The 13232-nt window shown below is 48.9% G+C and overlaps 1 protein-coding gene across 1 annotated transcript in view; it reads right to left on the bottom strand.

The window, feature by feature from the left end:
• Positions 1-13232, bottom strand: part of Ergic1 (endoplasmic reticulum-golgi intermediate compartment 1) — a 117129-nt gene that overhangs the window by 14564 nt on the left and 89333 nt on the right. The window contains exons 6-9 of the mRNA XM_017802640.2: positions 12801-12905; positions 8522-8582; positions 4233-4333; positions 1209-1331 (exon numbers count right to left, since the gene is read on the bottom strand). Coding sequence (XP_017658129.1) covers positions 1209-1331; positions 4233-4333; positions 8522-8582; positions 12801-12905 — 390 coding nt within the window. The remainder of the gene's footprint in view (positions 1-1208; positions 1332-4232; positions 4334-8521; positions 8583-12800; positions 12906-13232) is intronic.

The raw sequence follows: 13232 nt of genomic DNA, 5'->3' as shown, positions 1-13232 counted from the left end.
AAAAAAAAAAAAAAAAATCTGCTTGGCAGCACATACTTTTAATCTCTGTACTCAGGGAGGCAGAGGCAGGCAGATCTCTGAGTACAAGATCAACCCGGTCTACATAGTGAGCTCCAGGCCAGCTGGGACTACAGGGAGACCCTGTTTCAAAAAGACCCAAAAAAGGGGGCTAGAGAGATGGCTCCATGGCTCAGTGAGTAAGAGCACTGGCTGTTCTTATAGAAGACCCTGGTTTGAATCTCAGCACCCGCATGGAGACCAATAGTGATTCATAACTCCAGTTCCAGGGTATTAGATGCCCTCTTCTGTCCTCTGTGGGCCCTGTATGACATAGGTGTACTTACACACACGTAGGCATAACAGTCATACACAAAAAATTAAAAAAAACAAAAAATAACAGAAGCACAACACCATGCAAGGCCTGATGGCATATCCCAGCACTCAGGAGATTAAGCAGGAAGAGTCCTGCAAGTTCAAGGTCAACCTGGGGGCTACACAGCAAGACCACATCTCACCTCTGCATTCTCCTGAAGACAGACATAAGGCCTTCCAAAGTGACATGTATCTTTAGGCCTCAGTTTCCAAATCTGAGAGGCAGGGATAGCATCCTGTCTCCTCTACCTCTGCTGACTCTGGTTTATCCTACATCTCCTGAGACTCTTGGCTGGAGCAGGGAGGGCACGGAGACTCCCAAGGATAAAGAGGCCAAGAAACTGTACACTTGATAGAAATAATCAGCAAAAAATAAAACTGACACCTTAAAGCAGCCCAGAAGAAAGACAAGCAGAAACAAGCAAGAAGAGAGAAAGAAGTAAACAGGAAGGAAGGAAAAGCCCGCTGCTAGGAATAGCTGTCACTTGAGAGACATGAAAAAAGAAGTTAAAAGATAAGTCATGCTGAGAATAATTTCAATAAAAATTTAAAAATTAGAAAAAATCAGCAACATCTGGAGCTGGTAGAGATTTGCTCCAGGCTTAGTGCCGCACCCCCTGCCCCCCTGCGCCAAAAAACCCCACAAAACACATCATCTAGGGAAATGGTACCAACGGATTCCTGGTAACACTCCTCATCTGCCTGGAGTCAAATCCTCCTATGTTCAGCTGGGGCCTACCAGGCCCCATCTGGTTTTAACCAGAACAGGTAAGGACTGCCCAGGCAAGGGAGCCCACAGCAGGTACATGGCTGGCCCTGTGCCCTGTGCCACTTACTGTGGTGATGAACCTGTAGAGCGGCTGTCTTCTCTCTGTGTACTTGACCGTGATGGGGCTGAGGTCATAGCGGAACCAGATGGCAGGGATGATGCGGCCTGTGTGGCTGTAGGCAACATACTCCTGGAGGAGAGGAAGAGATGTGAGAATTAGAAGCAATGTGGGGCCTCAGGTGGGTAGGGCTGGACTGCAGAAATCCTCCAGGCAGCCTCCCTTCACCCCTTCTCCTGAGGCTGCCATTAGCGTCTGGACAGATGCACAGTAGGGACATTTTGGGTCCCTTCAGCTGTGGGGAAAAAGGCTCATGTAACCTGGAAGCAGAGCCAGAATGGAAGCACCCATCTGAAGGTTGAGATGTACGAGGAAGAAAGGTTTGGGGCTCAGTTTGAGGATGTCCTCCTGCAGCTCTTGGGCCACCCATTTATTCTGTTGAGGACCTCTGCTGTTCTGGGGGAAGCCCCTTCTCCAGAGGAGTCATAGCTTGGTGGGCTGGAGGAGGAGGCAGACAGCACAGCATCACTAACACTGCAACAATGAACACAGGGGATAGAGGGACTCCAGTGCTGAGGGGACTGCAGCTGAATGGCCAGTTTGCCACAAGGAATCTGGAAGGCTCACTGCAGGGGACATTCTGAGCTGTACATGACGGATAAGGTCCTACCTGATATGTGAGTATGATGAGAACAGAGGTTCTGTGGGTGTGAGCTTGTTCCCAGAGCAGGACCAGCACAGAGAACAGAAAATTCCCAGCCTGCCACAGCTCCTGAGAATGCACACAGCGAGCTGAATGTCCGCTGAGGGGCTGAAGCAGCACGTATCCTTGGGCTTAGTCCCCCACCTCACAGGGCTTGGTTTCCAACTTAACCCTACGGATCTGGGACAATGACCCATGGGATCTCTCCTTTGGGTACCTCAGGATATTGAAAAACACCAAGCTAGTCTCCCTTGTTTACAACAAATGGAGACTGAAACTGGGGTATCCCCAACTCTCCGGTAATGGGCTAGAACAGCCTGGCTGATCCCAGGGACACTGCTGAACCCTAATCTGCTTACTGGGCAGTCACTCCTGTTCACAGGATAGGCTGGGGCCAAAGCCACAGGGAATGCTGAGCAAGCTGTTTTAGCCACCCAGCCCTTAGCCAAAGTCTTAGGGGAAGGAGCCTGGAGCAAAGACAGCTTAGCTCTCCCTAGGGAGAGCTGAGAGCACAGGGTGACTGTCTAGTTCATAGCCCAGAGCTGAGGGTTGGAAGGAAAAAGTAAAAAAGTAGCAGCAGTAGGTGCCAATTACCTAAGCCTTCTCAGGCTGAGCATTTTTGAAAACATTGCTTCATTTGACAGTAATCTTATGACGTTCCACTGCCATCTTACAAACGAGTAAATAGGCAGTGTTGGTTGGTGGTGATTGAGCTGGAATGGAGCAGTGTGGTTCAGAGCCCTCCTGCTTCCTGCTCAGGTCACATCTGTTTCTCCCATTGGTTAGTTGTGGCAGCACAGGGGGAGGGGGCTACAACTACAATGAGATGCTGGTATGGTTTCAATGTGCCCCCCAAAGTTGTTTTGTTTGTTAGTTACAGTACCAGGGATTGAACCTGGAGCCTTGTGCATACTAGGCCAATATTCTACCATTGAGCTCCATCTAAATTTATTGGGTTCATTTTGTAGTTCTAGGGATTGAACCCCTAAGTTTGCATATTAATGGTATTAGGAGGTAGGACCTTTGGGAAGTAATTAGGTTAGATGAGGTCATGAGGGTGGGGGTGCCAATGACAGCATTAGTGCTTTAGTGAGATGAGGAAGAGCATCCTTAACAGGCATGCTTGCCATCTCTCCAAGTAATGCCTACCGATGTATTATGGTGTAGCGAGAAGGCTCCCCTGATGCTGGGGCCATTCTCTTGGATGTCCTTGTCTCCAGGCCTGTGAACTTCTATTCTTTATACATTACCTTCTCTTAGGATTTTGCTATAGCAACAGAAAAGAGACTAAGATACCTTCTGTGAAATAGTGAATGAAAGAACTAAGACTCTCCTTAGAGAGTTATGTTGGAATGTCAATTAAAGTGGATCAGAGCACTGATGGCACTGAGACAGCAGCACCCAAGTGGGAAGACAGTGGGAGAGCAATCAGGAGGTCAGGCCCTGGGGCCCAAGAGCCACCAGACAGCTCTGTGACTATCTCTCAGTTCCTTCATGACCAAATCTGTAAAACAGGGATGAAATACTCCAGTATCAAAGCTGTCATGGTAACGGGCAGGGGAGCTTGGTGGATCCAGCCCATAGGTGTTCAATACATGACAGTGCTCCCCACTGCCCACCAGAACCATGATTACAGTTAATTGAGCTAAACAGTACATCACTTAGAAATGGTTTGGGCAGCACTGCAACAGCAGGAAAAGGACAGTTCTGGTGGTAAACAAGGAAACCATCCACTGGGCTGCACAGCCAGTTCCACCTTCTGCTTCACACTTTTATATCTGATTTGCAGGGCCGTTTCTGAAAAGGCCCAAGTCACTAACTGCTGGGTTGTCCCATTTCTTTGGCTCTGACCACCCTCTACTTCTCATGAGACCTGATCATCTCTATGATCTGGAGTGTTGGTGTCCTGGGACATGCTTGTTATTCAAAGGCAGTTAAAATCCACAGCCATCCCCATGTGATTCCCTGGCCTCATGGTTTTGGATAAAGGGATTATGTCCCATGATCCAGAGCATCTGTCATGTGCTGATCAATACGAATTTGAAGGTGCCAGGATCCAGAAGACGCCAGAGCTGGTATTTTCAGGGCAGGTCTTCTGTGATCAAAAAGATCACACCCCATCTCCTTGTTAGAATTTGTCCCCTGGACTGGGGCCACTATTCACCACGAAGAACCGAACAGTTCATCTTTACCTAGAGAATGAGTATGGTAGGCCTGCTCTGCCCCAACCCCCTTTCAGCAGAATACATGGGGCATTATCCCTTGTCGCCTCTGTTCTCTGCCAGCAGAGGGCACAGTTGCACACACTAGACCAGCCACCACCTGCTCACCTTGTTGGCCACTGTGTACTGGTAGGAGTACCGCTGCTTGCCACTCTTGTCCTCATACACGGTGGGCACGATCTTTAAGATGTAGTCGTGGGAGGCCAGGGCTGTAGGAATTACGCAGCAAGATGAAGCGGGGAGGTGGGTACTGCCCAGCAGGCAGCTGTTTCATGTCATTCCAACCCTCAACCCAAATCCTGGCCCTGCAGGGTGTTTTTCCCTTGTTCGTACCAAATGGCCCCTCCTCCTCTTCTCCCGCATAGTGCTGGGACCCGAGCATTTCCATTTACTAGGAACTCTATTTCTCCACTACATAATACTAAAGTTCTGGAGGCAATCCAGATTTCCATCAACAGGGCAACCATTAAAGAGGGGAACCAGGAAGGGATATTTTCCAGCTCTTCTCCAGTAAAGAGTCAAGTCACAGACCAGAGTTTTCAGCATTCTTCTGTGAAGTAGGGGCTGGGGAACACATTCTCTTTAATATGTATGAACATACAGGATTATCTAGAAAGATCTCCAAGAAACTGAGCAGCTTTAATCTCCACGGAGGAAGGCAAGATTTGAGTAAGATCCCATTTCATGGTGGGTATTGTTTAAATAGTTTTGAAACAAACTGGGTTTCAGGAAGAAAAACAGCAAGAACCCACTAACCTGAAAGAACTGATTAACCCCTAAGGGCTAGAGCTGCAGCTCAGTGGTAGAGCATGTGCCTAGCTTACACAGGCCCTGGCTTCAACTCCCCATTGCTGTGCAAACAAAAAAAGATGGATCCATTTCTTTTCTCTTTCTCAACAAATGGCTGATCATTCAGCTCTACAACATTCCAACATAACCCTCTTACTCTGCTCTGTCCCGGCCTGGATGGGGGAGGCTGCTGAGGGCAGGGACAGCACCCCACTCACATTCCTGCCCCCAACCTCTGAACAGAGACTGGTACCAAGCGGACAGTGGCAAATGCTTCCTGAATGAGTGAACGGATGAAGGATGACTGGACAAAGGCATGAATGAACTGATGAATCAGCTACTGATAAGCATGAGGTAACCAGATCCAAATTCAAGGCTCTAGAAGGCTGACCCAGCACTGCCAGAACCTACCCGGGAAAGGGCTGAATCCTGTGGTCTTTGGGTGCAGAGAGAGGCCCAAGGTCCACCTCTACTGATCCTCTAGAACCTTGGGCCAGGAACCATGGGACTAAAATAACATGAAAAATTATTCCTGTGGGTTCTGACCCTGGTCTTACCAAGTCAGTTCTGTTTTCAAACTTATGTGTAAGAGTGATGGGTGTGGAGAGAACATTCCAGCCCAGACAAACTCACTCCCAGCCTCTTCCTGTATCTGCAGTCTCCTCAGGAAACGAAAGCACTTCTGGAATCAAGTTGATCTTTTGGGATTTAGGCAAAGCCCTGTCTGTAGCCTTTGAGCTAAGCCCAGGGGACCCCAACACCTCCCCCCAATGGCTCTCAGAGTTCTGAGCACCAGGGTTACCTGGGGTTGAGGGCAGATCCTGCTTCTGCTTCTTATCCCTAGAGATTCTCACATGATGGGTTGGGATGAGGTTCAGCATCTGTACTTAAATCAGGAGCCCAAGGAAATACATGTCTCAAGTTCCCATTACCCAGGGGTAAAACTTGAATGAATTAAAGGCTAAATGCCTTAACAAAAATCACAACTGTAATATTTTTGTTAGAATCTATGTAAAACACAGACAGTCACATAGGAAAAACAAAAGCCATCCTTATGTCCACAATACACTGAAAACTGGCTACTATTTCCACTCAGGTATAAAGGGCCAGATGCATGCTCATGCATAAGATCATGTCTTCATGGACTCACACTGGGGCTTCTTCTCAGGACTGGGTACCATAAACAGATGAGAAGGTCTCTAGAATCTGTTTCTTTCATTCACCTCCATATCTCTAGAACTTTGCACTGTGCCCAATCAATACGCATTTGGTGTTGGATTGCCAAATGCATCATGACCACGAGGCATCATGGCCAACAACTGTCCACATTCTGAGAGATGCAAGTTCCTACGATACATTCAACTTTCTCCTAGGTCCAACAGGAATTTGTCCTTCATTTCCACTCTATGAACAGGGACCCAGTGAACACTATTTTCCTGAGCTTATTCTCCACATATAAAACTGACAACTGAATGGCAATGGCCATTTTTAAGGCCTTTGCCCACTGGAGACACAATGCTGCATTCCATCCACAGGGACTCCAATTAGCTGGCTATTCCTGGAGACTGGTGGTTTGGACATAGCTAGGGTAGGCCCACACGCTCTTCACACTCCTCTCTGTCTCCTGCTGTGCACTGGGGATATATCAGTGGGTAAGATTGAGGCTCCAGGTTCATGGAACTTTGCGTTCTAGTCAGACCAACAACCAAGAACACCAGAGAACTGAAATAAGGTCAGTTCCGAGAGTGGTGTAAGCCAGGAAGAAATGTAGGCTTGTTAGTAGGATGGAGTTACACTGAATACAGAATAGGTCAGGGCCCCTCTGAGTTGGGGCCTATGACGTAACCGTCTGTGAGGACATGGGAACAGAGGGACCTATGAGGACAGAGGCCCAGTGGGGGACAGAGCTTAGGAACTAGAGAATAAAAACCAACTCTGCTGGCTGGCTGTTGCCTCATCTCCTACTGTTTTGTTCTTCCACGCCAGCTAGCCTGCAATGGCTTTCGTCATCAGCCCCACAGCAGGTGATGTTTCCTGGCCACATCCTCCACCTGCCCCACAATGTCTGGCCTTCCTGGTTTAAACCTTTTCCAGGACAGACGGCTGAGGGCTCCATCCTAGCTGAAAGTACATGGGGATAGTCACCTGGATATGCAAAGCCTCATGGGCCTCTGTTAAAAGCAGCATGACAGGAGGAGGTACTGGGTCTACTCAGCATGCTGTGGCCCTGTGAAGGGCCCAGAACAACTGGGCAAAGTGAAGAGCAAAGGTTCTATGGGGGCAGAGGCACCACTCATGGTAAGAAAGTGGAAACTGCTGCGGGACGGCCAAACATTTATCTGTCATAGATGTTTGCTATAAAAATGGTGGCTGTGTTCGTAAAAGGGGGGCACCTACTCCTTTGTAAATAAGCCCCACCCTATGCTCTGTTAAAAAAAAAAAAAAAGAAGAAAGAAAATGATAGGTGTCTGGATAGACAGATGAGAGGGATCTGACTAAACCGCAAGTGGATGGACTTGCACTGGGGAATGTCTGGGGACACTGACTTGACACAGTGGCCTTAACACCCAGGACAGAGTAAATGGGTTCCAGTGGGTGGGGGTATGGGAGGGTGCGGGTGGGGATGGGGCTATAAAGATGATTCAGATTGTTTGAGATATTCTGTATGAAATACAACAAAATTTAATAAAAACAAATTTAAAAAATGGTGGCTGTGAACTAACAGCAAGTACATATGTCAGAAGGGAAATTGCTTTCTGTGCTATAGAGAAATAAGGGGCTTTTGATCAGCGATGGAAATGAAGTGATTTGCTGGGGGTCAGGTGGTGTTTTTGTTTGCTTGGATTCTGATGGTGGGAGAATAAATGTATCTTAGGTAGTTATGAGAAAAGCCATGTGGGTGGAAACCAAGACTGGAGGGAGGGAGTCAGGGCCTGGTAACCTGAGGCAGGGGATGAGGGAGAATGAGGGCAGATTGGGGCTCAGTGGGTGGTCTGCTGTAGCCATCAGTTTCCCTGGGCTGTGTTAAGCACACAGCACAGGCCTCCTTTGTGTATGTGTGTGTGTGTGTCTTTTGTGTGCACATGCACATATGTGGGTATGCATAGAAACAGGTATGTACATACATGGTTCACACTCTTCTACTTTGACTGAAGATGCCCCACTCTCTTAAAAAGGACTCTGGGAGGAACCAATGATTTATAGGAGGGGAGGGAGGAGGAGAGGGAGGGGAGGGGCCAGCTGGTTCCCAACTTGCCACCTATGGAGCTGGTTTCCATAGAATGGATTCTGGCTCTGCCACCACCTCTGTGGGATCCTGGGTGATGACAGAACAATGGCAAGGCAGCGATTAACACTAGTAACAGCAGCTGGCATCATGGAGCTGAGACATGTGCCAAGGCTGCCATCGACCATCCCTGGGAGCAGGCCACTTTCTTCCCTTCTCCACCTGCCTCACAGGCCAGCCATGAGAGGTGAATGGTGTGAGACACACACAACCTGGGCTTACAGCACCTACCCACTAAGCATCTTGCCCCTCTAGCCACCCTTGTCCCCAAGTTGCCTGCTATATAGGGACTTATAGGACAAAAGGCTGCTGGGATACTCACGGTTAGAGGTGAGTCTGTCTGCCCCCCCAAGAGCATTGAAAGCTCCGTGAACATTCTGGACCTGTGGAGAAACAGCAAGGGGACCCTGAGCAGTTGCTACCTCTAAGCCTGGCCTTGGCTGTAGGGACTGGCCAGGGACCATCTGGTCATATAGGAGGATCCAGCAGAGACTATCTCATTGAGAAATTCTGAGAAATAGACAACACAGGCTGGGTACATGGTAGACAGCAGCTTGCTTCCCATTTTAAGTGCCTACTCTGACCCAGCTACTTTGTGGCATCTCATTTAATGACCTTAGAGAGATACATCTGGGGTCCATTTTATAGAAGGGCAAAGCAAGGCCTGGAGAGATGCCTGACTTATCAAGCATTTGGTAGCTGTTAAGTGTGAACTTGGCCTATGACCCTAGCTGAGCTCTCCCTAAGAAACTGTAGAAAAAACCCAGATAAAAATGCACTCTGGGTCCTGAGACAGTCCATGACCCTCCCGCCCCCTTAAAAGGCCCCGAGAGGAGCTAGAGTGGGGACACAGAGCTGTGGCCTCCCACTGTCTCAGCAGTGAAAAGATTGTTCCCCATGGAAGTGGCCAGACTCCCCAAGACAGGGGAGACTGGAGAGTGGGGTATGAATTATATTCCACCTCTCCCTAGAGGATGAAACTAGGCCAGCTGGAGGGAGTGTCTGAGCAGGACAAAGTACCCAGTCTGTGGAGCACACCATTGGGTCCTGAAAAAGGGCTTCGGAGCTAGACATCCAGAGGGCTTCCTGGAGGAAGGCCTAAAGTGGGCCAGGCAAGCAACTCTTGCAAAGGCTCAGTGTAGAGGCCAGACAGAAGCCAAGGGGACACCAGGAAGAAGAGGGAAGGAGAAGAGATCAGGGTGGTAAATAGGATAGACTCCCCAAAAGGGGAATGCTCCAGGAGCTGTGGGTGGGTGACCTAACCTTTATGCTGGCCCGGAAAGCTGATGCTTACTGACATGCAACAGAACAGAACTTTCAGCAACTGGGCAGGGCAGGAAAGGCAAGTGTGTTCATTTGCTGCCTTGTGACTGGAATTCTGAAACTTGGCTTCTGATCCCCTAGGATAGGGCTGTGGAGACCAGTGCTGCAGTGCCCCCATCCCATCCCCCCACCCCCCACCCAGTGCTGCAGTGTACCCTCTAGGCTGAAGGCACCATACCAGCAGGGCCAGTGCCTCACTTGCATCACACACTCACTTGTGTGATGATTTGGTGAAACCCTATCTTTCCTTCTCACTCCACACCGGCATGAACCACCCTTCATCTCACCAATGTGTGTGCAACACACAGTGTTTGATAAATATTTTTCTTTTTTGGGGGGGGGTTCTTTTTGAGACAGGGTCTCCCTGTAGCCCCAGCAGGCCTGGAACTCTCTATGTAGACCAGGCTGGCTTTGACCTCACAGAGATCTGCCTGCCTCTGCCTCCCAAGTGCTGGCATTAAAGGTGTGTGTCACCACACCCGGCTGATAAATAATTTTCAAGCGGACAGATGGACGTGGATGGAAGGACTGGCTCTAAGCAAAGTTGTGTACATTAAGAAAAACTCAGATTCTTATACAGTAATGTGGGGCACAGGACGGTGCTGTCCTTCAGTCCTGCACCTGCATGCAGCCCCAATTTGCCCTCTCATCTTCTTCCTTCTCTCCTGTCTCAGTCTGGGCTCTGGTCTTCCTTGCCCAGGCTACAGCCCTTCCCTCACCTCCTGTCTTCAGCCTTGCCTGTGTGCTGTGTGACAGCAGCCTGACTCCATCAGCATCCCCTTTGTCAACCTAGCATGGATCTTTCCCACACAAACCAAGTTTCCGGCTCCCCTCCTTCAGAGAGAACTGCCTCCTGGGTGACGTGGGCCTTTGATACCTCATGTATAGATGTCATTCTGGGGTCACAGACATCTGCTGATTGATTTTCCTGAAAGTCAGCTTGAGGGTCTGTTAATACAAAAACGATGGCATAGAACAGACCTTCTGAGAGAGGGTAATGTGTCAAATGTCCCCTTGCCTGGTCCTCGTGTTCTTGTCCTGAGCCTGGCTAAATCACTTTACCCTCACCTCCTCTGGGATACTGGCCCTGATTTCCCAGGTTGCTCCCACCAGAACCCACATCCCAACATCAGTGTCTAGAATCCTATCTTCAATATTCCTTGATCTATATTAATGTTTATTTACATCCAATCTCTTAAAATCAACAGCCCTGTATTTTTTTTTAAGATTTGTGTGTATATGTATGAGAGAGAGGGGGGGGCAGAGAGAGGGAGAGAGAGAGATGGATGTGGGTGGCCCAGGAGGCCAGAAGAGGGCATCCGATTCCCTGAAGCTGGAGCTATAGGTGGTTATGAGCAAGTGTTCTTAACCACTGAGCCATCTCTTCAGCTCCCAGGCCCTGTAGTATTCACAACAGTAACCTCAGGGCCTGGAACAAAGCAGAAAACTTCCCTAGAGTATGATGAACACATGACTATATGAGGTAAAGTAACAGAAGACCTGGAACCAGGCATATCTGGTGCCTTACAATATGGGTGACCCTGGACAGTTATAAAACTCTGATTCAATTTCTTCATCAGAAAAAAAAAAAATCCCATGTAGTATCCTTCAGAGAGTGTTCATGCCGACTAAACAAGGTATCAGCTAGGCATGGTGGCACACGCCAGTAACTCCAGAAGTAGAAGGCAAGAGGATCAGAAGTTTAAGCTCATCCTTGGCTACATAGAAAGTTTGAGGCCAGTCTGGGCTACACAAGACCTAGTCTCCAAAAATAAAGAGAGTCATTTACAATGCTGCTCTCCAATGAAAAGTACCCTGAAGGCTGACGGTCTTAAAAGTCCCCACGTAAAGCTGCTATGATGCCCAGTTTGTAACCCCAGCATTAGAAGTCTGAGGCAGGGAGATGGAGGGCTCAAGACCTACACAGAAGGAACCAATGAGGTACACAACCTACGCTATGTGACACCATGCCTCCATGTCCCAGTGTGGACACTAGAGTTCATAGGGTCTACCTTCCAGTGCTGTTGTAAGGGTATGGTAAGCTGCTAGGTGCCTGCCAACACCCAGTACACAGAGGGTGCCCACCAAGCCACCTCCACCAAGGCTTTGTCAGGACCCTGGGATTCCTATCCCAGTAATGTAGCCTTCTGAGGTGCCAGTTCTATTGTGTGAAATAGAGCATGACAGAACTTGTCTTCAGGGTTGCTATGCAGGGTGGCAAAGATGGACCCCAGCAGAGGACTGGCCTTTGTTCCTATACTCTATTTTTATTTTATGTGTATGAGTGTTTTGCCTGCATATAAGTGCACCATGTGTGTAATGCCTGTAGAGGCCAGAAGAGGATGTTAGATTCCTTGGAACTGGAGTTAGGGATGGTTGTTAGCTGCCATATGAGTGCTGGGAACACAATCTGGGTCTTCTGCTAGAGCAGCCAGTGCTCTTAACTGTTAAGCCATCTCTCCAACCCCTTATTTAAGGCAAAGAACCTGCTGCTGTGGGTAGGAGGCTGATAGCTGATAGCAAAGGTATATCCGAGTCCTTCAATGCTCACCTTGTCCCTGGTCTGTGAAGGTGGGCACCACATAGCTAAGCAGAGATGCTGTTGCTATAATGTGAGCAAGTCCCCCAATTTCATGTGCTGAAACTTGACCCTCAGAGTCCTAAGTCAGCCATATTTGAGAAGTGCAACAAACTGACTACCACAGTGGTAGACAGACTAATGTGTTCTCACAGGAGTGGCTCTGTTCCAAAAGCAGCTCTTTCTGCCTAGCTTGCTCTGTCTTGCCATGTGATGTCTCTGCCATGTTGGGATGCAGCAGAAGGGAGGCCCTCCCCAGATGCCAGCACCATGCTCTTGACTTCTGAGACTCCAGAGCCATGAGCCAAATAAAGGTGTATTCATTCAACACTGCCCAGTCTGCTTCTCAGTTATAGCAACAAAACATTGAGACAGCTATGAGGAGACTGGGCCAGACTCTAGAGTCAGAACCACAGGACAAATGACATTTCTGGGCTTAGCCTTCACATCTGTAAAATGGGATGCTACCCCCACCTTGCAGAGCTGCATTCACATAGAGAAAGTGTTGATAGTATTTTCTTATTAAAACAATGTTGTGGCTGCCCCCTCCCCAGTCCCAGTCTGAGCAGTTGAGTCCCATGCATGGTTGGTGACACAGTAGCCCTGCCTTCAGAAGACATGACAAAGAAGCCTCAAGTGGGCAACCCTCAGGAGGAGCCCCAGGGCACTAGCTCACAGCCATGCAACTATCCCTGCTCACCTGTAGTGTGTCCCCAAAGGAGAGCTTGTGGATGATGTGCGTCATATCAGGGTTCTGTGGCTGGGCTGTGGCACTGTGTGTGGACACGTGGAAGTTTCCAGGGACCTGGGGGAGAAACGGCAGGTTTCAAGAATCTGTGTGATTGGTTTCAAGGGTGGACTGCAGACATGGAATGGGCACTGGAGTCAGACATGTACAGCTGGGACCCTGGCTTGTGTCATTTCCAAGTGAGTGATTTTGAAGTAGCCTGTGAGCATTCACAGAGGCTTCCTGAGAAGGGATCTGGGATAATCCAGGGCAAGAGTGCACATGAAATGCTCACCTGGGCAATTGGCACAGAACCAGTACTCCAAATGACAGCTGTCCCCACCCACCTCTGTGGATTCTGGACTGCTGGCCCCATGGTGGGTTAGGTGCACTCTGAGTCTGCCG

This window comes from Nannospalax galili, unplaced genomic scaffold, assembly GCF_000622305.1.
Source record: "Nannospalax galili isolate Female #2095 unplaced genomic scaffold, S.galili_v1.0 scaffold104, whole genome shotgun sequence".
In the NCBI taxonomy this organism is placed as follows: domain Eukaryota; kingdom Metazoa; phylum Chordata; class Mammalia; order Rodentia; family Spalacidae; genus Nannospalax; species Nannospalax galili.
This window is presented reverse-complemented; position numbering and strand designations above follow the sequence as displayed.